The sequence below is a fragment of the Neodiprion virginianus genome, chromosome 1 (assembly GCF_021901495.1).
Source record: "Neodiprion virginianus isolate iyNeoVirg1 chromosome 1, iyNeoVirg1.1, whole genome shotgun sequence".
Classification (NCBI taxonomy): domain Eukaryota; kingdom Metazoa; phylum Arthropoda; class Insecta; order Hymenoptera; family Diprionidae; genus Neodiprion; species Neodiprion virginianus.
The window spans coordinates 28765161-28792635 of NC_060877.1; the positions used below are offsets into that span (position 1 = coordinate 28765161).

A 27475-nucleotide genomic window follows, 5' to 3' on the forward strand; every position below is an offset into this window, starting at 1 on the left:
TTACCTACCACGAAATGATGTGGAAACATTCCGTCACACGTGATAAACAGCTCTCGGTTCTGCTGCCCGTGTCAAGAATTATGAAAGACAGAAAAGAAAATTTCGGATTAAAAATATCCAAGGATTTCATTCCGCGAGGAGGCATCGTATCGAAGTTAGTGACGTTATCGTAACGATTCATGCCGGAGAAAAACCGTTGTTTCGCGATTTTGAAATTGTTTGAAATTAAGTTGACCGTAATAAAACAAACATACTCGTACTTCGACATCTTAGTTCTGTGATAATCGTTGTAAAATTGCGAAGGATTAATGATTTTTTGTCACGATAACGTTTCTAACTACAAGACAACCCATGCACCATACGGCACGTAATTATCTCGTCAACGGAGACAACGACCCTTCAGGATAAAACACAATAAAAGCGGTGATCACAGGCACGGTGTTGTTACACAACGTCTCTTTTATTGCTTAGGTAAACAAAGGTCAGTTAGTTAACGCGTTATAATCAGGCCTAATACATAGTGCGCAGGAAAAAAGTAAAAGAAAAATAAGGAAAATCTCCGTCCGCCGGCTCAGTTACAGAGCAGCCATGCCGCCTCGACCCCGCCAAGTTATCTCTTCATAAAATATGTGGGAAAGGGATAATAAAATTACGGGCCCGCTTGCGTCCCCTCATTGTTGTCTCTCTTTGTGTGCCTGTGATATCTCTTTCCAGACCAGCCTGAGCCCTTCAGCCTCGTTCGCATTCACCGCTACTTCCTTCCATGCATCCACCCACCGACCCTTATAATCCTTCGGTGACTTGGCACCTACCGATACAGGTAATTAAGACGATCGAACTAAGTCCCCATTTCGTCTCCGTAACGTGGAGTAACCAGTGCCTAACTTTTAACATCTACATGAAGTTCGAAATGAGTTGGAATAATGCATCGGTAGTAGATCGAAGCAATGCTCAGATATAATTCTACCCTATCGTACTATCAAATAGCCATAACTGAGAAAAATTTCATTTGTTACGGTAACTAGAAAAATTTAGTAAAACAGGTATCGTTGAAAAAACTGTTTGAATATTGTTGGAATTACGAAAAACGAGGCACGCCTAACCATTTTGCGCTATCGTCGATCCTTGTTGGGTAATTGCAACGCAAAATCAGTTTAGGAGGTTTACTCTACTTTTTTAGTTAAACAAGCCTTTAACATCGATTTATTGCTGCGCAAGCATTAAATTTTCGCAACAGTTACAAGAAAATATAGTAACAGTGATAGTAATGAGAAAGAACAGTAACGGATACCAGACTTTCCGGTAACAGCTAGAAAACTAATTTTCATTTTCTACCTAGAACTATATTTTTCTATTGTGGTAAAAAATGAAAATGTTTAACGACCGAGCCGCAACTGGAACTAAAAATTTCTCTCGGTGTATCCAGATTGCATTCACTCTTTAGAAATTATCATTATCCGGACTTTATAGTCTTCCATCAAATCGGAACTTCAGGTACCTACGTTTTTTACCGCCATTAGATTAATCGCCGTTTGCCTGCAGTGACGAACTCTCTGTAACTTCCCGCGTGCTATCATCGTCTGTAGCGTTTGTCAGACTGGCGCATTTCCGCACGATCGGTTTCTCTGATTTTCTGATTCGTGCGCACAATCGGGAGGCTTACAGTTAGTAAAGGGTGTAATCATGGCGTGAAGTTACGGAGAGTGTCTATATTCTGTTCGTACATTTCCATCTTTCGATTTCCCGACTAAAGTCTCTCTATTTTTCGTTATCTCTCCCGCTATCACTCTCGGCTTTATCTATCCAATCTATCTAGGTATCTGGCTCTAGTGTCTTTCCGCGGTAGTGAGTTCCGGAATCAATCTCAAAGTATTAATCCAAATATAGGACTCTGCTCGTTCAGGCTAAAACGAGAGAAAAAAAACTTCGGAAAACCCAATCAGTGAGAGATTTGTTGATTTTTATGTTCTTCTTCGCGTGTGCCTGTTGGAAATTTCGTTTGAAGCTCATACCTGCTCTCTACCTGTATAATGAAATGTAAACACCGAGGAGGAATGTATTGCTTGGTTTTGTTGAATTGGCAAATCGTTTTTTACTACCAATCTGTGCTTTTTCACGGTGAAGTGGTTTTTTTCCCCAAGTTTTTTTTTTTCATCCGTCATGAAAAAATTGAAAATTGTTTCAGACTATTCACAGATCAGGATAATACTGCCGTATTATTATGGTAAAATTGTGTGAAGCAAATTTCCCAGAAAAAGCAGCGATTAATCCCACTGAATTTGAAATGTATTCCAAACTACGAGAATTTGATGGTCGGAAGATTGATAAATCGGGCCGGACTCTCTCTTCATTTCCGTGACAAATTTTCGATATCAACAAATCGTAAAAATCTTCAGGGAACTGACGTGATTCCGAATTCTTCGAGCAATCGTTTCAGATCCACAAACGCATCAGCGATAGCTACACGTAAAAAATCAGAGCTTCCGCAATGCCGCTGAGAAATTATAAAATTCAGATATTTCAGATGAATAATTCGATATTAGACGTTATAGGTATTAGAATTTGGTAAAACTTGATCCGTAAAATCTTGAGGGAACCATTTATTAATCCGAGGAAAGAATCTCTCTAACGCGAAACGACATGACCTTATAATATACGAGAAGGAAATTCTTTTCCCAGTCACGATCTCAGATTTTCCCCTCGACCTTCCATCGAACAATTTGTCTCTGCTTCTCAGCATCACAGTCACGTGCTCTTTGTTACATACTTATATTATACATAGCCGTGCGCCTATTCTCATATGCACATATCCATGTACAAAGTAAATATATATATATATATATATATATATATATATATATATATATATATATATATATATATATATGTATATATACACATACATGCAGGATATTTCTCTCTCTTTCTCTGTCTCCCTCTCACTCTCGGAAATAATTCGTGATGATTTTCGTGTCTAATTTCACACGTTTGTTTATATACATTTTGTATGAACAGTGACGTTTATATCTAGAGTTTATCGCGTCATCGTTCATGGATTGCCTGAAACTTACTTAATGATCGATAGAATCGTTATGAGGGTATTGGAAAAGTCTTACACAATCAAAAATATCGCATTTATCTAGCCAAAAGTACGAATATGTGTAACAAAAGTGTGTATACTTATATTTTTCTGTACAGACTAGTCGAATGAATCGTGAAGAAACAGTGACTTATTTTTATCCCAAATATTTCGTTACGATAACGTCACCAACTTCAATTTCATTGTAAAATCCTGTTAATAAATAATTATTCTTTGATTCTTCTTCGTACTAATTTCAATTTCAATTTTAATTAATTTCTACGCTAAGGCAATCCAATTAATGAAAAAGTATCAATTCTCGCGCATGATCGAATAACACTTCAGCTGCCTTCTTATTCTTTCTCTCTCTCCTTTTTCTTCTATTTCTTCACTATTTCTTTCCTGTTCGATTGAATTCCATTTAAAACTCTACTTGGCGCAAAGTGCATGGCAGTACCGAATCAATCTCGAGGTAAAGTTTACACCCGTAATTCATATCGCGAATAACTTACAGAGCAGCAGCGCCATCCTTAGCCACGGAGACGCGGAGCGTTTTATTTTGTTCTAGTTATACTACGAATCTATTCATTTTCACAAAAATAATATATAGGTACCCTACAGTCATAAATATTTAGTAAAACTATCTACAACTTATTGTCTATTTGACTGAAAGTCAAATTTTACAGTGATCGCAGGTGGCCAACATTTTCGGTACCATCGGTGGCAAAAAACAGCACACCCACCCCTCTGAAAATTACTTCGGGGTAGTTATTCGGTTGTCATGAAAAGTCCTGGGTCTTCCATCTGAACGCCGTAACCGAGACCTTTTTCAGATCATCGGACAAAAGTAGCAACACAGAGATCGAACTAGACTTTTAATACTAAACCGAAATTGTACAAGAAAAAAAAAAAAAAAAAAAAAATTTTACGCAATTAATTATCAGCAAATTTTTAATGATTCAAAGTGTGCACGTGATGTAAGAAAAGTTGTTTGTCACCCGTACATCATCGATTCGAAATTTTTCCGGGTTTATAAAGTTTATCAGCTTATGAGAAAAGGGATGGACAACTAGAAAGGGTGCAAATCACTGCCGCCTACAGATCTCTTGCTCTTATTACGCGTCTTGTGTAGGTTTCGTTATGCAGGGCTTCCGGCAATTTAGACGGAGTAAAATGCACTTCTGGCTCATTTTTCCTGCCGTATTATAGGAAGAGAGCATGCATCTATTGTAGGGTTCGAATGATGCCTACCGGTAGCTTCGAACCGAGAAACGCGCTGCTCTTTACTCTCTGTGGCTCGAAATTGCACGAATTTAACGCCCGGTGCTCTCGCGTCCCTTAATGACACTCTATTAATTGCTTCAACTTTGATACATTCTCCGACCGGCGCCCCTTCTTGCTGCCTGCATGCCGGAGTAATACAATTCCACGCTCGAAATATCTCCCTTAATTGTTATTAAAGATGGGCGATTACAAGACTCGGTCTTGTAAGGCTAAATCACGGCTTCGTTATTAGAATCACCCTATACCCGTCGATTCTGTAACCTCTTCATTTCGCCAACAGCCCTCTCTGTAATTATATTATATTTCCGTATAAATTTAGCGACAAGTAGAAAGAAATAATTCCGACCAGTCGAAAGGTTACGAAAGTTGATCGAATTCAAATTTCGGCAATTCAAACTAGACGAATTCAAATTTCAATACGAAATGGGAATTGAAAATAGATCGCACATTCAGGTTCTAAACGAACAATTCTTTCATCTCAACTCTGCAATGTGTATTAATCTTTGCGCCGAGTTTAGAGTCGAATGAATCCATACCATGGTACACATGGATGTATAAATAGAAGTTATTCACGTAGCAGCCGCAAAAGAAGTTTATTCACCTTCTCGAATGACAATGTATGCTAGAATATGTGTGTATATGTACATACGTACGTATACAGGTGTGAGAATTCATGCCGCGCTTACCTTGATTGACGTCGCACGTGCGCAGAAACAGAAAATGGAATTGAAAAATTAACAGGCTGTTGTTATAACTCACCGCTGAATCGTCGTTATATTGGCACGGAAACCGAATCACGGATCACGAGTCACGAGCGTTATCAATTATTCCAACGACACGTTGCGTTTCATGCTATGGCTGTTATAGATGTACCCCGTTGCTGCAGGCCTCGTATGATAATTCGAAATTACCAATTCTGGTTTATCCGTGGTCCTAAATACTGTTGAGCACAGGCACGCAGCAGAGCGATAATCATTGCCGTGATGTTTTGCAAATTGAATAATAATCGATCAATCGCGGTCGTAGCTCATGCATAACGCACCGCGGTTAACGATTCTAGGAGAATTATAGAACTTGAAAGGAAATGTCGTTGAGTCTGTTTTATCACGGTTGCATGGGCATACACGTACGAGTGTATATAATACACAATACAGACGTGTCAAAATTTGCGATTTTTCCATAATCGTGTGCAAAAAATGCCTATTTTTGATCCAAAAATCAGTCTTGAAAAGGTTGAGCCTGTAGCACAAATTCTAGGGTGTGCAAGAACGATTTTTCTAAAAACTTGAAAATCCGATATTAGCAACGCTTTAACATGTATTATCTTTTTATATTTTGAAAAAAAAAAATGCACCATATTCCATAACGGCTTATCAATGACGCATTACAGAGATATTCTCATATGGAAGGGTTGTAAAAAATGCCGTAATGCATTTCTTTGTAAAATAAAAAGAGATAATATTATAAAAATCAAAACATAAAAAATCTTTGCGATTCTTATATATCAGCATTTTTCTGTAATGCGCTTTAGATAACCCTTTTGGGATATAGTGCATATTTTTTTCTCGCATTCCGTGACATCTAGATGAAGATTCTGCTATGAACACAAAAATGTTTATACTTAATAATAACTATCCGTATAACTAATAATAATTTTTTCTTCATTCATCTTATTTACTCCTGAATTCTCCATATTCTAACAGGTATTAAAAATTAGTTGTATTTCGAAAGATTTTCCTAAATTTTTTCATATTTTAGAAAATGGCGGCATTTGTTTCAAGTTTTTAAATCACACTTCAGATACGCTGGGTCGAAAAATTCTAAAAAAATTTCGAACGCATTTTTCGTCGTGTACTTTCATACAAAAAACATTATAAAGCCAATCTGGGACATCGACGTAGGATTTTGATCGAGATGTATGGAATGCCTCGTATATGTGTGTGTATAATATACATAGCAATGGCGCGAAGTAAACGAATAAATAAAAGCAAAGTGTATTTAATCGTAATTCGATCAATTCTCATTGTATAATATTTGACAAATTCTTTACGTACATTATAAATTTCAGTTACGTACGTAAAATAATTTGATTTCGTGTGTATCGGCGAATTATGTGTGCAAAACAATTCGTTGTTATAAATATTCGATCAGAAATCTATACCAATTTTTGGGATGTTGAACTGTAGTTTATAATTTCATATCGTATCGTATAAAACGGATGTTCGGCAAGCATGCCGAACAATTCATCCAAGTTTCATGTTCATATTAATCATTCAAGTCACATTTGCCGGGAATTCGGAATACGAATTATTTATACGTAAATGACTGAACGTGACTGAAATAGTTACCCCCCTAAGCTGTCTGCCCCAGATATTCGAGGCATTCCTACTATAATAATTCCGTCATGAATATAATGAATATTTGAAACAACTTGTCTATGGGAGGGAAAAAATGTCAAATTATTATAGCGCGTTTTTGTTTGTTTTTTTTCCCCCACGTAATCTTAGAAAATCTATGTTTAATGTGTGTACAGCTTGTGCAAAAAAGCACACGTGACGATGGAATAATTTATTTCCATGTGAAACAAAATGAATTTTTAATTTTATCATCGATCCTTGACACGAAGCAGGTAAAAACGCCTGTTGCCACCTTATCGGGTTAAAACGGTACATTTTCCGAACAATTTATTTCCATCAAGTGCGTCTTTCGTCATTACACATAACCGCGCCGTCACAGATTAACGAGTTGATTTTTTTCCCTTCCTTGCTTCTCACTCTCCCACAATTTTCGATCCCCTTTTTCGCCGGTTTTTTTCATCACGCGTCACGGCTGAAAAGGTGAAAAGGTGTGTAAAAAAAAAAAAAAAAAAAAAAAAAAAAGAAGAAAGAAAAACAATTATCCATTACCACTCTTTCAATCAATTTCAATATGTTACGTTTCGTATCGGTATCTCACAAAACGTATCGTATATTCATGGATGAATATTAGGTTTACCATTCCCGAAAAATATTTCTTACGCGATGTTCCACCGTAACTAATTATAGCCGTTATTCGAATAGATGCTCCTTTATTCGATTTTACCTTTCCGAACGTTGAAAAAAAAGCTAAATAATCGACGTGCCAAATTGTCCTGCGATATTGCATCTCCTTGATCAAGTTGAACCGGGAAAAAGCGAAGGTTCGGTTCTGCTGGGACGGCTTGATTTTGGGCCGCGTGTTTCATCGTGTTTCAGGATCGGCAATCAATCAACTCGTAGCTGATCGCCCAGCGGGCGTAACACACCCTTCGGTTACTCAATCAAACCTCGACGTCCGAACTTTCGCAGATCTCTGTGTAACTTCCAGCCTGTAATTAGCTGGGAGAAAATTGAAGGAGTAAATTTCAGACAACTCTTATATATATATTATATATATTTAAAAAGTTCCAATTAATCGCGTACGAAACGATTCTCGTTCATTCTTAATACAGTTTCCTTCTTGAGTTGCGTGTAAAAAATTGCTAATATCAACAATTTCATCATACAAGATGAAACAATACTGCGCGGAGATCCGAAAAGAAAACGAACGGGGTATTAAAAAATTAAACTAATCGTTGAGGATACTCGATTTCCTAATATCTCTCGACGTTGTAGGATGATCGATCATCGTCCGATTACTCGCGATACAGATATGCGGTAGTTAATTTGTAATGAAGTATAATCGGATCCAGGTTGGTAGAAAATCGATTTCTCGTGTACTTGAAATAACGAACTATAACTGCACGAATCAAGCGTGGATGTTGACACGTGATGCGTATCATAGGGTGTGACAAGTTATTACTCTGAGAGGACCCACGGGACTCACATCCGGTGTTGTAAATGTGACTGACATACGCCTCTGACAGTTTGTCGTTATGCTTCTCGCGTTCGATTTTCTGTTCCCATAGCTTGTATTATGTACATTATACCGTATTTAAGCACGCATAACCGATAGTATCAATTTATCGTGTATTTCGTTGAAATTTATAACGATATTTGTCTTGTCGATATTGCTTACTTCGAATAAATTAATTCCCAAACGTTCTGAAGAAAATATACCGCGTCAGCAGTGATTTGTTTATAGTTGATTCGTATCAACGGTTAACACGTTTGTTATGTCATTGATCATTCACCTTTGTGCAACAAACGTGCGAAACGAAACAAAGAAAAAAAGTCGCGGATACTTACGATCATTATACGTGTAAGAAAATTATCGACCCTCTGTTGTTACGTATTCGTTAGATGGTAGGAAATTGTTCTAGCATATCCGTTTCATATTTTCATCACCTAATTATGTTTCACGTACAGAGACTGATTGATTGTTATTTTTAAATCCAAGTCCATGTATTCGCTTTCACGATGCCTATACTTTAGCAATATTTGAATTTTCTCGAACGAATTTAAAATACACGCGCCCCTTATATGATCTCGCTAATTGAATTGTTAATTTCTTCAAGTATCTAGGATCCGAATACTTGACAACACATTTCACGTACCGTTTACTGTTTGTTCAACTGAACAAACGGAGAAACAGAACAGATATTTATACTACGAGAAAACTATGAAGTTGAAGCTAGAGCAGCCAGAGTTAGCAGCCAAACCTGTTAAATTTTTTGAAAGGAGAAAAATGCAGTTCAATTTTATCCTCGTAATTCTATGACAGTATTGGGAAGATTTTTCACAAAATTTTGATTTTCACACTTCACTATATATACCTTATTCACGAATGAACATCAGAACGTTTGGTTGCTAATTCTGCCTGCCAGCTTCAGCGTCGTGAGAAAAGCTTCATACACAAGTATACATTACGTGACGCGAATGAAATTTTCATCCGTTTGATAGTTTTCTTTTTTCTTTTTTCTTTTTTGCCAACTGGTTTTGCTTTCCGGAAATTTCTTTTACCAGAGCATAACGCACCGTCGATTCTTTGTCGAAAACTTTCCCCTTCAAGAATCATAACGACGTGTTCGGGACGACTTCGAGATACTTTGGACAGTTTTCTTTTTCTCCTCGCGATGGGTCGATTAATTACGATTACGTCTATATGTATGGTTATGTGCAGGTATGTGTAATAGAGGCGGATACAGGTGAGCCGAAGTTTTACTATGAAAACACCTTACACCTCTGACGAGGAGGATAAAAAGTAACACTGCTCCGCTATCCGAGGCGAAGAAAAACTTTGAAGAAAACCTCATCATACGGCTCATGAAAAAGTTTCTCAACGTTAATCCAATTTTAACTTTAATTAATTTCGAGAGTTCTTTCGTGGCTGATTATTATAATACGGCGCAGGTGTTATACGGGTATATAGTTACAATATAATTAATCACTCGCTTTTATACATCTTATTACACGTAATTTATTTATCGATTAACTAAAACTGATCGGCTACCTATCGTAAAATGTATAATAATTTTACTCTCATTAATTACTTTTTAGATTGAAAACAAATTGTATGGTTTTTCTTTGGGGGTTCGTGACTCATCTATTCTGACACCGAACCCAATTATTGTTATTATTCACGTGTACGAAACAAACACGAGGCGTATGTCGCAGCGAAATTCCTTGCTACGTATTATTGTACAATTACAGACTCGCGTGGCGGAATTGCTGATGTTTCCAGGGGAGGCGATGTATATATGCCGCATGGGGAAAACGGGGAAAGTACGGTCACGGGGGGCTTATCGGTTATTGCCGCTAGTGCCTTTCGACTTATCGTTTTCAACCCCGATAGAGCCGGGGCTCAAAGTCGGGTCAATTTTACGATCATACGGCACGAAGAACTCCTGTGCTGGGTATTGTGTACCTGCTCGCGTATGTTCGTTATATCTTCGAGTGTTTCACGCGAGTACTGGTATCTGTGCGAGGATATTTTAGGATTAGACGGGCTACTCTCTGTCCAAGAAATTATTACCTCTGTTTACAAGATAGATCGTCAGAACCGAAGCTCAGACTTTTTGTTACAATTTTATACGGGGCATTACAAGCCAAATCGACGTGGGCCCGAACCTTGTCCTCTTGTTCCAACACTAAAAAGTGATCGAATTTTACTTAAGGGAATGTGTCCGAGGTATAGTATGGAATATTAAAATGTTGGGTCTAGTTCGGGTATCGTCGCAGCCTTCAAATAACGGCCAATCAATGCTCGACGAGTGACTCGCAGTCCTATAAAACGATATCTAGTCAAGGTCCGTTATCGTTTTTCCGAGGTTCTATGGAGGTTCGGCCCTTGGACACGGATGGAATAATGGTTAGGGAGACACGAGGCGGTATAGGTATCATCGCGTCATTCGGTCTACGCGACCTTATCGCGCGTACAGCGTATACATATCGTGTGTATACATAGGTGCACGTGTGTAGCCTCCATATATTTTCGGAACACGCATGGGACGAAATTTAATGTTATTAGCCGGACGCGATAAGCTCGGAGGAGGGTCGATACCGCGGATATACGTACGGGAGAGGAGGACGAGGAGTGATGGAGAAAATTGAGGAAAGTCAGGGGTGGGATAAATAATTTAAATGAACGAATGAATAATCGAAGACACGCCTGAATTGTAATACGCAATACCGTGAAAGGCGTATCAACGTTGGCTTAATTGCATGGAGGGACGATCGGACTATATTTTTACTCAATTGTTTTTACCTGACGTAAAACTCTTGGTATGCACTGCAGAGAAAACGTCCGAAGACTTTTGCGAAAAATGTGACTGCAGAAACGTAGCTACCATGTATTGTTATATGTACATGGAATTAGATTTCTGTGCAGAACCGCACGGTAATTAAAAAATAGAGACAAAAAATCGTCGATTCGAATTATCGTCGTTGATAATCGACAAGAAACGGTGTAATTCGAATTTAATGCTCGGAAGTAAAAAACTGTCGAAATTTTCTTTTTTGAAATTTGTTAGTTTAAATTCGGAAGGTCGACGAGATTTTTTTGATGCATTTCTTAGCAGTAACAAAAAAATACACTTGGACTTGAAATTTTTCATTTGCTTCAAGCCTTGATTTTTAAATCTTTTATTTTGCAATCACCTTTTGCGCATTTCTGTGGTCGAAAAAGGATTAATGCGTAAACGGTTGGATCGACATGTTATAGTGTAAATTATACTATTATGAACTGGTATTCAATATCTGCTAGTTTGAAGTGCAGAGGAGTTTTTAAAAAGCTGGTACTTTTTTAAAATTGGCGATTACAGGACTATTGCATATATAAAATTCATCCCCATTGTCCGGATTCTTGAAATTGTTTATATCGACACATGTTTTTTGCCATTAATACTGTCTTTATAACAATCCATTTACAAAAACCTTATGATTGTGTAAAAAAGTGCAATTTTATTGAACCGCAAAATATAAAAGAATTGTATTTTGTAAATCAACATTTGAAAAAATCCAGATTTTCAAAAGAATTTGACTACTCGCTAAACATTGTTTCACGTTAAAACTTACACTCGTAGCAGTACACGTGACATTAATGCATGTTCCGCAATGTGAGTGCATTTAAAAAACGCAAGCTTTTCGTAAACGGATCAAAGATTACACCGCAGCTGCAGTACATTAAACACCTCCTGAAAGCCTTCGCGTTCGTATATTTTTAGACTTCGATTCGCGCATACCGCAAAATTGTTAGAATAACTTCCGCTCCTAAAATATCTCATCGCATCCACAAGTATTTTCGGCTGCGTAACGACGGCTAATCCGAGTCAATCAATCACTTTGTGCACTTGACGAATATTGGATTTGAGAATGCCGAATCGTTGATAAATTGAAAATATGGTTCCTCGCTCAGGTTAGGATAAAGATGGACAACCGCAAAAAGTGTATGTCGTTTATCTAGTCTTAGAGTCGACGAAAATTCTTGAGAAAACTGACGATTTTGACAGTGTTGGAAATATTCGAATTGGTATATTACAGCTCTTCGTGCATCGATCGTATTGATCTAAAAATCTATAAACAGATAAAGCTTGCCGAATGTCGAAATCATTGGGAGAGGGGAGAAAGGTGTCATAATATTTTCATCAGGTAGGCCAAAAGCTTCTGTTTGCGATTTGATTTTTTACACTTTCGCGTCTCTTGATTTAGTAGTACCTGAATGCAATTTTCCATTCACCATTTAATTAACACGAGAAAATAATTTTAGTTATTTCTGAATTTTGCGGCTCAAATTGTAACAGGGGTCTTATTTCCTCCTTCTACAACAATTAAATATGCTGCTATCAAAAAAAATTTATTAAATTCGATTTGTTTGGACCAGTCCAATCGGCATATGACGTGCGAAACGTATTCTAAGGGCGTGAAACTTTGGGTGTAAAATTTCGCATCCCAGGCGCCAAGGTTTCAGAAGACATCCGTCGTTTTCTCTCAACACTCGAATTACCACGCCTGTCATTGTGAATGGTTTCGGTGGAAATAGCTTCGACTTAATTTCGGTGGTTTCAGTGTTAACTGAGCACGCATCGCGCGTGACGATGCGATATAGCTGCCGCCTTATGCCGTGCCGGTACGAGAGGAGATATCGTACCTATAAGTCGTCGGATGCGTGCGGTAATAAACTCGGGGCTGATGCCGAATTTAATTAATTATTCAGCCAAGACACGAGTCTTACTCGAGCGGTGGAGAACGTTTCGAGATACTCTACGAGTCCCAACGGTGAGATAGATTTACACGTGACACTACGCCGCTGCATGAAACGCCTAAGGGTGAATAAAAACTGAACATATTTCCCATTTTTATACCTGCGAAATTGTTTTCGTTGCTTCCTCCAACAGTTTTCAACTTTCCTCGCTTCAATTCTATCCGACAGAATCTTTCGAACGATGACAATATTTTTTTCATTCGCTCCAACTAAGATCCAAACCTTAGTCTTTACCGTACACAAGATTGTCTCACAATCAGAGTATACGATTCTCTTTTTCTTTATAATTGTAGAAAGAAGCACCTCGATATATGACCCATTTCCTATCGAATAACGTGAAAAAAACTTACTTGGCGAATTTTTTCCAAACAGCCTTGTCACAGTTCCGCATCTATACAGTTTTGTAGATGCTTAAACTATCTACAAAAAATATGATACAATTTTTTACATCTCAATAACCGGAAACCAAAATCAGGATAAATTGTTCGCCTCGTTACAGTAAAAAATGAATGTTGCACTGATTTAAATTAATCTATTTTATGCAGTTACGTTTTTGAAATTCATCAGTCCGTCATGTTTTGTACAAATTGTAAGCGACTCGTAACCGAGTTCGTTGAACCAAAAACTAAGTTTATGTCTCACGATCGGTTGATCTTCCCGACACTTTCTTTCTTTTACCAAAGCAAGATTTCAGAGATGCTGGGAAGAAAATTTCACCGTCCAATCTGAACATTCTCGTCGCGCCGAGAGTGATGATCCGACTTACTCGTTTATACTGTATATAAAACGATCGTTGCACGCATGCGTGAAGTCGCGAAATGAAATTCTCCAGATCACTCACTGTCAGAATCCGTAATCAGTTCTTCTCCATCGTGCTCCCATATTATTTCATATCATTATAATACAAGAGGACTTTATCATTCGAAATATCCACCGTGTTGTGACATGAATTAACTGTCGCAAGAATTTCAGATTAATTTTTTCCCCGTTTTCCATTTATTTGTTTATTTATTTATTTATTTTATTAATTATTTTTTATCGAGTTATAACACAATTTCTACAATGAGAGAGCTGGCAGTATACGCAATATGTCAGAAAAAAAGTGTTGACATACGCGTATGTGATGAAAAAAAAAGAGAAAAAAGTGTTTTGTCATATTTTATAGCAAGACCATCTCTGGTTCTTACGTGGTTGATAAGTTTTTCACCTGACTTGTAGAAATTGCGTCGATACCACAGCAGAAACAAGTAATTCGTACATATCTTTTTTTCATCTATGTACCACGATCGTTTAAATATCCGCATAATGAATTTCATACGTACAGGTATCTATTTTATATCTCGCACTCTGCGCGTAATTGAACATCTTTTCAGCTCCAATAATATTAACGCTACTGGTTTTTAACGTCGTTCAGAAACCTTGACGTAGCATGTCTATTGACACCGAAGTGAAAACGCACGTGTTATCAAATTTCGTTTGAATTGATTGTAAGCTTAAGACAGGCACACGAGTAGAGCGTGAGAGAATATTTGTCACGTATTGTTGAAGATAAAAATTGTCGATGACAATCTTTACCCGACAATTGCTTTTCGTTCGGTTTGTTATATAACTGCTGTAGGTACTTGTAATAACGATTGATCGAGGCGTACCGAAATTTTCGCAAACTATTAATAATATCAACTTGTTGTAAAGTCTCTTACACATTTGTCTAATCGAGATTTTGTGTGGATAAAAGAATCTGGTAGATTCAATCGAGAAAATTGTGGCTATTGGTTAGATACACGAAGAGCAAAGAACGAGTCGTTGAGGCGATTGGCATTAATTTATCGTTTGACCGAAACACTCGAAAAAACACACATTGAATTCCAACAACAGTGATCGCGGTTCGATAATTCGATCGCTTTGTCGTACATGGAGTACCATTCGCCTAATTCAACTGAACAATACCTCCGAATTAAGTTAATGAATTTCTTTGGCTAGTCAAGTTTGGCAAACTCGACAAACCCTCAACACTGTATTATAACGATGAATTCGACCAGTCGAATTTAATCTACCTCGTAATTCACTTTCATGTCGTCTGCAGTATCAGGGATAAAAGTCTCGCAAACTTCTCCTCGATACCTACCGATTCTGTGTCAATTGCGAATCTTTGGCAACAAGAGATTTATGATTACTTGTAAAACTTTTCATTCGTACGTCCGGAAGATTCGTTTGCACGCGTATAATAATTTTAAACACCATGTATAGATTATTTCGCATTTTATTACCTGTAGGGTTATCCCATCTGAGGTGATGCTAATTCAAGTACCGCATCAGAGGATCCGGTCTGCCCCCTTGTACTTCTTATCAGAGCGACGATCTTCAAGGGAAAATCCGTGGGGACGGAGGACTGATCTAATTTGTTCATAAAGTCTGTTTAATCAATCACTGTCCATGCAGCGGACTAGTATCACGTGCAGGTATATATCATACACAACCGAAGCGGAACGTCTCACTCTGTGAGAAAAAGAACAGTTTCGATCAATTATGCATAGCCTCTGGTGAGGTTGGCCGGGTTTTAAAACGCGATCAATGCGGGGGAGGCATTGAAATATCGCTGTATCAGCGTTTCGCCTATTCTGGGAACAGTGTGTCTGCAGCTACGATTATCTACGCGTTAACGGCTCCGACTCACGCCAAGCGATATCTGTAAATGCAGACTATGTAGAAACGTTATGGCGATAAGGTGTATCTAGGTACATATAAATTGTAATACATCCAACTCGGGCACACCTGTTATGGCACTTTGATTAAGACAAGCATACGATGAGACGCGGGGTGAAGATTGAGGGACGACGAGCCGAAGAAGGGCGAGAGCGAGATTTTGGACCCAACGAATTTTACCTCTAATTACCTATCCCTGTAATTCTTTCGCGCTTGACCGAACACTCGCTAATTGAATTCCTTCTCACAGCACGGAACCGTGACTGAATTCGAAAAGACGACGAACATTCGGCTGTAAATATAATATCCGATTCCCTTTGTACTTTTCCCTGGGCAATCCCTGACCGGAGTCTTCTTTTCTTTTTTTTTTTTTTTTCAGTCTTTGTTATTTTCACAATTAAGGGAGAGAGAGAAACTGAATTCTGTGTAAGGATAACGAGGTTGAAATCGTGGTAACGTTAATTTTATGAAATGTTGGTAACAAATCATCAGTTCGGGCGGGCTTGAAGTTCCGATTGTGAAAAGTTCCGAAAACGTCTGATTTCGAATTATTTGGTGATGAAACTTGATGTAAAGAAATCAAACTTTTACGAAACGACAATGGCGGGAAACCCGACTGCTCAAAGTTCCGAAATGCAATATTCCAAAAATTCAAGTTACCATAGAGCAAAATTCAGAAAAGTTAACTTGCGATAGAGTAAAACGAGTGGGTGTAAAGAATCGGACAAACCAAAAATCAAAATTAATAGGATTCCGAACGTAAAAATATAAAAAATTCTAAACAAAGAAAGATCAAAGTGGTGAAATTTTAGCAAGCCACAAATTCACAGAACTAAAAATCTTTGATCATTCAGAATTTCGGTGTTTCAGATTTCATAATTTTTTTTAATTTTCGCACTCTCGCAACTTTGACTTCCCGGAGTTTTGCCCTTTCGGCATTTTCTCCTATCAAAATTTTGTCCTTTGGGAACTTTGCGCTTTCGAAACTTTGATGCTTCGTCAAAGTTGTATTTCGTTACTCCAAGTTGCGGCACGAAAAAATTGGGAATTTGGTGCTTTCGGAATTTCAATCCCGCCCCCGTCAATTTACTCCAACTTCCGCGCAATGGTTTCGACACGTATTGCTTTGTTACGGTGTTTGTGTGTTCTCTGCTCTCTCTAAAATTGCCATCACGATTTTTCTATACGTCAGTCACGATGTTCTTTCAATATCAATGTCGTGGCCTACCAAAACGGTTCAAAAAACTTTCGCTCTTGAAATTTCATTCATTTATTTTTCGCAACCGTATCAGCCGTTGAACTCGGCTCGCTTATATCTGCCCCGTGAGCAGCAACAGCGGACTCTATATAATTCCTGATAATTTGCAAGCACAATATATATATATATATGTATATGCCTGTGTAACATGTACGCGCCCGTAACCCACATCGTATCGGATAATGCACTCGCTGCATAAAACAGACGTAATGGAGGAGAGGAGATAGAGAGTTGGTAAGCCTGAAAGCGTGCAGTGCGTTAGTTATATTTACGCTTTTATGTGGACCCGTGGGATTAAGGGAACCGTTCCCTTCACGCCCCTCTTCGTTGCCCACTACAACCACCGCCATTATTTCTTCCATCATTGGCAGAGCTGATACGCCATTGGGAATTCGTTATACCCGTTCTTTTAACGAATTAAAGATCGAGCAAACGTTTTTTTTTTTTTTTTTTTTAAACCCATACCTTACAAAGGCGCTGCACCGAGGAGAACGAGGGTTGTTGTTATAATATGCCGTGAAAAGCTTCGCTATTTGTAAAAGTAAATCGACTTGCGTAGATTTTTTTTTGTATTCAATTTGACCACACAGTTCCAATTAAATCACTCTCGGAATTTCTCGGATATTTTGCCGGGAAATAATCGCGATAATTCCTCCTGCAGCATGGAGCAGCTAAATTTCAGCCTTAATTAACTTGTCCAAAACACAACCCAGCCTGTATACCGTTTATTTACTGGAAATGCTAATACTCGACCAAATATTCCGCTCATTTAATTCAACTCTATCTCTCTGGTTTTGGCAATGTATTCGTTGTTTAAATACAACGAAAATCCAGCTTCGATTTTCCTCTCCTTTTTACCCTCTTACTACAGTCTGTCACTAAAGTTTTAAAAGTTATTTCTCATCAATTTGTCAGTGAACAACTCGAGGCTATTCGATAATTTACACGCGAAGATGAAAAACTAATAATTTCAGATAGTTGCGGAATATCGCTGTTTTGGAATTATTTTATCGGTGAAAAAATCGTCGTTAAAGAAAGAAAATTAAAAGAAGCCTTTCATATTTTATAAATCTCTTACAGTTTTTCACTCTCTCAATTCTACGTGTTGTCATACCGATAATTGTCCCGAAAAATTCGTACTTCCGTCCTCGGAAATTCCTCTAACAATAATACATTCTGAAATACCCGTTCTATCAAAAATGGACATGAATGCGAAATTTCGCGATAACGTAAATTTTCAATTCTCTTGATTTTTGCAGCCTGATTCACCGGGACACGAGACCCGAGCCCGCCATAAGATGTTCGACGCTTCGAGGGGCGACGAGATTGCCGACAGCTCCGGATCATCGTAGCGAAGCTCGACTACGAATCGACCCTAAGGTTCTCGTCTTCGTTGAAACATTGTACTCGAAGTTGGGCCGAGAAATCGAAGACCTACTCGTTTATAACAGGATAAAGTGAGTCTCGTTTTATATCGGTACACATATATATACGCGTATTGAGGATGTTTCGAGAAAAAAAAGAAATTGATTTTTCAGGCTCCCACCCCTCAGAACTCGAGTTATTGTAGAATAAAACATTCTAATTGTAACAGCCAATTAACGACTATGGCGAACTTTTTGAAAGGAAAAATTTCATACCAATTTCTGGTTTATACAACATTTTTTTATAAAAAATTTATAAATTAGGAATTAAAAAAAAAAAATCAGCTATCGACAATTTGTTTCCCTTAATTAGAAATACTATCCCGATGGTCTCAAATTTTTCCTAAATGAAAACCGAATAAGAATGAGCATCCTTTAAGGAGTGTTTCGGGTGTACCGTTTGAACCCGTTGTTTGTAGGACGACTTGATACCGATTGAAATCGTTTTCCCTCGCAAAAAATTACGTTTTCATAGCGTACGAAACAATGAATTTCAGCTCTAATCAAAATTGATCGATGTTTCGTCAAAAATCAAGAGAGAGAACCGGGAGAGCTAAATGCGTCAATTAATTTCTTCTTATCTTTTTTTCGATAAACTTCGAGCACGATCATTTTCAATGTAGTACCTAATCAGCACCCAAAGCGAATTCTATTCACGTATTGATTGACTTCCGAATGACTTGTTGTTTCGAACGAATTATAAAATTGTAAGGTAACCTTGATTCAATGCTGCGATAGATTGAGTTACGAAAAAAAGATACTCAGGACGGTAACTGTTACTTGAAGCTTCAGGTTTCCTTTTCTTTAACGCCTGCTTAATAATGTAATAATAATAAACAGCAGGGATGCAACTAAAGTCGAGAGACAGGGATAAATAGTAACTTCAACGCGCACGTGAAAACCGACACTTTTCCCGACAGACACTCGCAAATGGCTGTAGATATTATATTATATCTACCCACCTTGTGAAGCTTCGTTAAGATGAAAAAGAAAACCATTTTCACTCCTTTCCGTTCCTTTCTTTTTCAACTTGTGAATTTTATTTCTATCGTGATTCTTTCTCTCCTCTTCTCGTTTAATTTCACACCTCTAAATCTCTTCGTAACAAGATTACTCGCGAGATGAAAGCCGCGGCTGCGACACGAAAGAAACAAGCAGGTTATTCGTCATTAAGTTGTCTACCGAAAGTAATTGCACGTCCCGATGGGTGGCGATAAACGACCTGCAATGTTCGCAAAAAAAAAAAAAAAAAAAAAAAAAAGAGAGAGAGAAGGGAAAAAACGGAAGAGCGAATCAAGAAAAATTGGTATGTAGAAGCGGAAATATAACATCGGCATCAGGTGCAGTGCGTAACCTTGTTATAATACAGCGAAGACCAATTTCCCATGGAGATTTTACCCGCGGCGAATAATAACGATTATTAATTTACGCCATCACCAGCGGTATAAAACTGCTCTCTGCCCGCGAATTCAAATATATTCAGAGAGAGAGAGTGAAATACAGATTGATTGGGAAATTCATCGCTGCTATACGTATGTATAATGCAGGAAAAAAGAAACTGAGAGCAGACGGATTTGTTATACTTGCAATTGGTAGTCGAGGAATTTACATCGTTGTATATAATAATTATACACATTTATACGGATGCGAATTGTTATTATTCCTTCATCTCGAACCGAGTTTTCCCCTCGCGGAATCGAACAGAAATTTAATAAAATTTAATGCAATCGTTTCGTTTCTTTATATAGTTCAAAATAATTCATTTATTTCAAGCTATAGCAGCTGGCGGCAGAGTTTATCTTTACTCGCTACTGTAAAACTGAGAGAACAATTCCCACAATGCATTTATTTTATTTATTAAAAATAGAGTTTTGACAGCTTGAAGCTCGATCCGGATCGTATAATGCGATTTTTCGAAATGTGCTAAATGAAAGAAAAAGAAGGAATTGAAGTGAACTAATTCTCATAGAAAATTAAGAACAGTAATACGCAAGTCTTTAAATTTTTTCTTGGAAAATATAATCTGTCTAGTTTTTAACTTTGACTGTTACTACGCACAATATTTTCAAAAAAGCCAAAATCGATAATTCAGTTCGTACTCGTAAAATTATTGCACGTATTCCGCAAATGGACGTAATTCGTAGGAATTGAACTTGACTGCCATTCCTTACATGAAATCAATCGACATCATCAAAAATTTGGTCAAAGCGAAATAGTAAAAATGATAAGAATCTTAAACGCTTGATGTCGAGAGGTCGTAAAATAATTTTTTAAATAACTTGATTTACGCCTCCACGGCAGCACCATGTCGAAAATCGTGGCTTACACGCTTCTTTCGTATTCCATATTAGCCGTAAATTCTACGCGACCTGCATGCAAAACCTTCGGCCTCCAGCTCGTCAGGGGAAAATTAATTACGGCACGTCGAAGTTATTTTCTACCGTATATGAACTGACCGATAATATCAAGTAATAATATATGGATACTCCCATGTGGACGAAGGACGATAGCTTCTGGACCCCGGGGATTTTCCATGCATTAACGTTTCGCGCACAGGCACAAACGCGTGTCGATATTTGTGCGCGCAAACACAAAGTCCCGAACGATATGATCCACAGGATTTCGGATCGAGGTGCGCTCACGGCTGATAATTCAAAAGCCAGTTCGCTTTATCCGTGTATAAAGCAATTTCATAATCGATAACACCGAAGCCCGATATCTGGTTCAGCGTGATTATTAGATTGGGGCGGACGAAAGCTCGATCGGGGACTGAAATACCGCGAATATGACAAGAAAGTTCTAGTGTCGAAAATTGTGAATTTCATTTTAGCGCAAGCGCCAGAGTCGTTTCATTGCACTGTTTAAAAATGGCTTCGAGAATATAACGTTCTACAATATATGAAAAACAAAATACCTCGTTAAAGTTGTCCCGATTTTTAGTAGAATTGAAAAAAGTGTACTTGCAAGCAAACGTAATGAGAAGGATAAAATTGTTGAAAACAGCGTTGTTTGAGTTTCGTCAAAACAATATTTGAATCTTTTGTCTTATCCTGAAAACTTGTTATACCATTTAAAAAAATGCTTGGTTTCGACAAAGTTTATTTAATCCATCGTCGGAATTAATTGACGACTTGATATATTGTGACTTTATTCTGAATTTTGAATTTCTAAAACCTTATACAGAGCTGTAGGTACAGTAAGTTTGAAATTCGAAGTGTGAGATGTTGAAAATTTGAATAAAAAATTTTGTGCGCAAGAACAAAGAAAAATCTCAACGATACAGTTTCCATCATGAACCAGCAGTTAAGACGTGCGTTTTCTCAAAAGCTCGTCACACGTTTCTGAACTAACAAACTTAGCGTCATCACTAATTCACGCCGTTCCGTTTTTACACAAGTACACAAGGTATATACATTCTTTTCTCGTTCTGTACGCATTATAATATACTCAAATCCGGAGATAAAATTTCCATCCTTCCGGCTTGCACCGTTGAGAGAATGTTATTATTTCTTCTCCGGGCACCCCCTTATATTCCCCAACAGCAGCCCCTTAATTGCGTAACCACGAGGTCCACGAGGCCGCAGGGCCGTATTAATATTAAGCGCCCTCGACGCACGAGGCGCGCGGGCATTCGTTAAGATAATCACCGGAGACCCGAATAAATTCAAGCCCCCGTTCCACCCTTACACTACCGCCGGTCACACCCCGCAGCTTTTGCAAGCATGAATTAAAAGCTATCCTCTTAAAGCTGCAGTAACGAAGGACAGCAACAGCAACGCGGATAACTCGACACCGGCCGAGCCTAGCTTTTGCCGTTTCAAACCATTGCTAAATTACCGTGGCGAAGCTAATATCCCTCGCGGTTTTCGCCTAATTATCCCTGCAGGATCCTCTATTAATTGACGTCCCGGGATCAGAGCGGCCGCCGAGTCCTGGTTTTACAGGACGACCGTACGGCAAGCGGATTACCGTATCTTCGGCTCTGCGGTTTAGAGCTGGCGAAAAATCGAAAGAGCTCGTCTCGTGTATCCAGATTTCATTAACTTTCGAACTCTCGTTACATGTGTGCTTGCGGGACGATCCTCCAACTTTTTTTTTAATAAAATCAGCTTTTTACCGGAAAAATTTCCATTTGATCGCAGTTTGGATATTAATCTTGTAGGACGTAACACTGACCATGAGAATTATAAATCGTCGTATAAAAACTGTGGGCAATTTTATCACAATTTTGAATTGAACCTTTTACTTTGAGTTTTTATGACTTCCTGTCTTCGCAGAAACAATATGACGTAGGTAATACCTTGTTTGTGGATAAAAAAAGTTTCATCTTTCCGAATATGTAATACATTTTTAGATAGATTCTCAGGAACTTGGGATCCCACTTTCGTCCCACTTTAAAACTTCAGGGTTTAATACGAAATATCTGCTTTTTTTTTACAAACAAATATAAATAATCCATTTTTCTGACCCGTCGCGGGTTCTTTTTTTTTTTTTCTTTTCACAGTTCCTAAGTATCTACCTGAAAATAAATTTTATATTCTAAAATTTCAGACTCTTTTATACGCCAAACGTATGCTAGGTCATATTATCTTGTTGCAACATGAAGTGCTCAACGTTCGAAGACAAAGGTTCAATTCGAGCATGTGATTAATTGATCAACGTGTTTCTCGTAAATCGTAAAGCCTGAGGACCTGAAGATTACGGTATTTTTATATCATAGTACAGTTCGCTATAAGATCTACCCAAATTGCTGTACGATTGAAATTTTGGCCCTAAAAAACTAACCGAAAGTTGCGTATCGGCCCGCCTACTTGTATATTTATATCTAGCGTTTTTGTGTGACGTGACTGAAAAGTAACAAAAAAATTTAACAAACTAGGGCGAAAGAATCTTGTTTTCGTTTCCCTCTTTGATTCTTTTTTTTTTTTTTTTAATTCAACTCCTGTTATTTATCGCCGGATTTTCAAACTCTCCATAATGTTTAATTCGTCAAGTTCTCGTCGACAACGTTGACACGAATTTCTGGAAGTTGCTAAAATTCATTACTGATATCAATGTATAAATGTATATATTTAGTTATTTATTTATTTATTATGTATTTACTTTGCCCAGATAAATTATAACATAATCAAGAGAATGAATCAATGAAAATCGTTCAATCAACCAGCTCTGGTGCTGCAGATATTCACATCTTCACTTTCAGATATTCAGAAACTTCAGACGGTTCTGTAAAAATTTCTGCTTCGTAAAAAATATGAGATAAACACGTTTTTCATATTCTTGTTACAATTGCTTGCAAACCCAAACGTTCAGTAATATTTGTGAACCAAATAGGTAGTCGAGAGATTCTCACATATCCGAAACGCTCCGTCAGATTTGTATTTTTTTTTTTTTTTTTTAACTTTGGAATTTAACAAGTACTTTTCAATTTTATTCAAGTGTAACACGAGCTACTTGGGGTAAAATAATCAGAGAAGAAAATGACATCGAACAGGTAATTTTCGCTTCAATTTCCTTTCTTTTTTTTTTCTCAAACGACGATGATTAGGGAGTACAGAGTTGTGATCAATAATTTGAGGCAACAGTTAATCGACATGCTTAATTATTCACCATGCCATTCATCCATGCAAACGTGCACAGTACTTGAAAATAAAAACAAAGAAAAAAAAGTAACGAATGAAAGAAAAAGAAAAAAATGGAATGGGCAGCATTTTACTCGAAATATAATTATATCGCTGATCTCGCTTGTTCCCGACACATCACCGGCTGCCTGGTCCGTGAACTATTTCCGCATTTTCCGGCATATTAGCTTCATTGCCGGGGCGCGGCTGGACTTCTCACATATGTTTTTTCCCAGAGATATTCTCTGCAGCATGCAGTTCGTTTATTTCCGCCGTTGCATAACACCTGCGGACACGGATGGATTATGCCGTATATGCCTGCGTAATCCAGGCTCGCGGATGGACGAGGGTCCAGGTATTCCTGAATTTATACGGCAGGGGGGCGGTGGTAAAGATAACGGCTTAACGCGGACAGCATACATCCACGACCTTTAATACTTTGCTTAATTACTCCGTTATATGGACCGCAATAACCGGGGTTAGCCGCACGCTGTCCTCCGCGTTATTCAAAACTTGATAGAGTCATTCGCGGAACGATACCGCATATATTATATGTATACCTACGCAGCATTGATACTCGTCTCCGTGTAACAATTTAGGTAGGGTGCGGTTATTTATCGAACTCGAGGTTTTCAAAATATGCGGATTTCGCATCGTGTTCGAGTTCTCGAAATTTCTATCTTCTCGCTTACTTTTACGGCGGGGGGGGGGGGGGGGGGGGGCAACACCCACGAAATGATTCACGGGTTTTCGAAACCATGTAAAGTTTGCCAGCTACGTAACGTTTTGGGAACAAAAAAAAAAAATTATGCTTGTATGAGAATTCGATTCGAAAATAACACTACGTTACACGATATCTGTAAAACAGATTGCTGTATTATGATTTTAGATTGCTGTTAGTGACAGTATTTAGGCAGTGGTTATTTTGTGCTTCTATCGCGTCTTGTTTCTCAGGTACCCGCCAATAACTTTTTTGACGACCCTCATCTTACGCATACGGTAGAACTCCGATTAATCCGGCTGCTGCTCGGGATCGAATAATCCGCGGATAAATGAAATCGCGGTTAATCCGAATTACAAGTAATTTCCGATCGATCGACTAGCGATTGTCGAGTATCACAATTATAAATATTAGTAACCGTACTTGAAAAATAGTACGTCTTAGAAAAAAGAAAAGAGACGTATGTATTCTTATCAAGCCATAAGTATAAATAAATAAACATAAAATTTTGAAGAGGGTATATTTCATTTTTTTTTTTTTTTTTTTTCACTTGCGTCGTAGCGAAATTATTCATATTTCGTTCGCCTGCATGATGGATGATCCTGGTGAATGAATTTTTTTCTGTTATATTTTATTGGCATTGAATTCCGCTTTACATGAGAAAAGTTTATCGAACAAGCTTACGTATACATGTATTTACGTTAAAATTTGTTCGTTATGAATATATATTTGACGAACAAAATACGGAGGGCTCATTATTCAATTAAATTCAAAACCATATTTGGATAGCATTTTAGATTATTTTTTCTAGAACTAACAACATATATTGTTATACAGAAATTAAATTCAACGTGATTATACCTCTTTTCATAGAATTCTAACTGGCTGGGTTATTACATGAAGTTCAAATACTTGTGGCTTTCTCAGACTCCAAGCGTTAGCATTCCATTTGTATATTAATGGCTACATCAATTTTCTACAAATCAATTGTTGTCCCTCTGTTTTCACTTGGATGAATATTATAATAACAGAATTTTCGCACAAATAGGATTTATACTAGAATCGTTAGCGAAAGTAACATTTCCAACGGAGTAAAACTCAAGTCCTCGAACAAATCATTTTGCTAGAATACGAAGTTTATGATACTCGAAATTTTGGAATCTCGTCACATCTTCCGAATGCATTATGCATGTTTAATAGATAGAACAATTAAACACATAATTCGAATACTACTTTTCATCCGAAATTATCTCATTATAATTCCTCTCGAAGTAATACATTTCTTCTAATTATCATTTAATTATCGCGATAACGCGAGGCCGCAATTAGAACGCGTCGGCGAATTATAGCCCCGGTTTTGAATATCATCGATTTTCCATCATCGGAGGTGCTTTCATAGCCGGGCGCAAAGCGACAGACAATATCCGGCCGACTACTCCTCATTTCCTCGTTCATCCGTTCGTTCATTCGTCCATTCATCCGTTGATTCATTCATTCATTCATTCATTGGTTTGTTCTCTTTCTCTCCCTCCCTCTCACTCGCTCTCTCTTTCTTTTTCACGAGTCCCCGACTCCTTTCGCTCATCAGCCGCAGGTTATACGGCCCATGTTCCATTCAACTCTGGATAAATTCTCCCTGTCCAAATCTACTTAATGGTGAAATGGGCTGCAGGAGCTCAGAGGTCGAAGGTAATATAGGTATAAGACAGGCTGCCGTCGTAATATAGCACGCCTATACCTCATGCACGTCGATAAAGGGACGGCAAATACGACGTAGAAATCGGATAATCGAATCCTCAGTTTATTAAGATGATGCTATAGTCCACCCCTTACCGACTGAGTAAAATATCAATTATTCTTATTATCATCAATGCCCTAGGTAGCACTGGTGTGAAAATTCAGCAGTTGGTGCAATTTTTACACACATTACAGCCATGTGAAAACTTCCAATTTTTAAGGAAAAAAAAAAAAAAAAAAGAGAAAAATTGTTGTATTTTAATGGTGATAACAATGCTTTGTTACAGAGGTTTGGAAAGCTCGAAGAATCAGCTTTAGGCATCTACGCATAAGTTTGAAAAATATTAAACAGCTTACGAGTATTTTAACTGTTAACGAAAGATAAAATATTCCCCCATTTAACGATAGGGAAATAAAAAAACAAATGAGCGACCTTTTAGATTTGATCTAGAGTACTCATCTTTTGGGAGGATCTTTTTTCTACCAAACACTAAATCTTGAAATGTAGTTGCCTGTAATTTTCTACTACTTACATATATGCGATTTTCGTTGTCGATAAATTTCACTTTTTCTCTTATGTATGCAAGGAAACTGTGCATTGTGTATAGGTACACTTCATAAAAATAACTCATAACTGACTTATGCAATAGCAATGAGACAAGTGAAACGGATCATCAGCATGGCATACCTTCGAGGTTCGTTCACACTTGTTCTATAGATCGGTAGACAGTTGTGGGAGGTTGAAATAAATTCTGAAAGACAGGCAGTTTCGAGGATGCAACACGCAAGTAACTACCGAGGATGTCTTCTTCCTATCTGACACCCACCCCCCTCCATCCTGTATCTTCGATAACTTGCGATTCCAATTCACGCGTCAGTTTTCATAAAATCATGGAAACCATTGTGTGTGGACCGACAGTTTTGTAAAACACACTTTGGGAATGAGGTCAGTTATCCGAAAGCACAGAAAAAAAACCAAGTGCGTAATTT

At 37.8% G+C, this 27475-nt stretch overlaps 1 protein-coding gene across 4 annotated transcripts in view; it reads left to right on the forward strand.

Moving 5' to 3' along the window:
- The window catches only part of LOC124297360 (bifunctional heparan sulfate N-deacetylase/N-sulfotransferase), a 63312-nt gene that overhangs the window by 11190 nt on the left and 24647 nt on the right, over positions 1-27475 (forward strand). For 3 of the 4 annotated variants that reach the window (XM_046748300.1, XM_046748308.1, XM_046748316.1), the window contains exon 2: positions 18242-18439. In XM_046748300.1, the coding sequence (XP_046604256.1) occupies positions 18242-18439 (198 nt within the window). Of the gene's footprint in view, positions 1-15335; positions 15481-18241; positions 18440-27475 lie in introns of those variants that run through there. The other variant, XM_046748327.1, reaches the window with a different exon arrangement.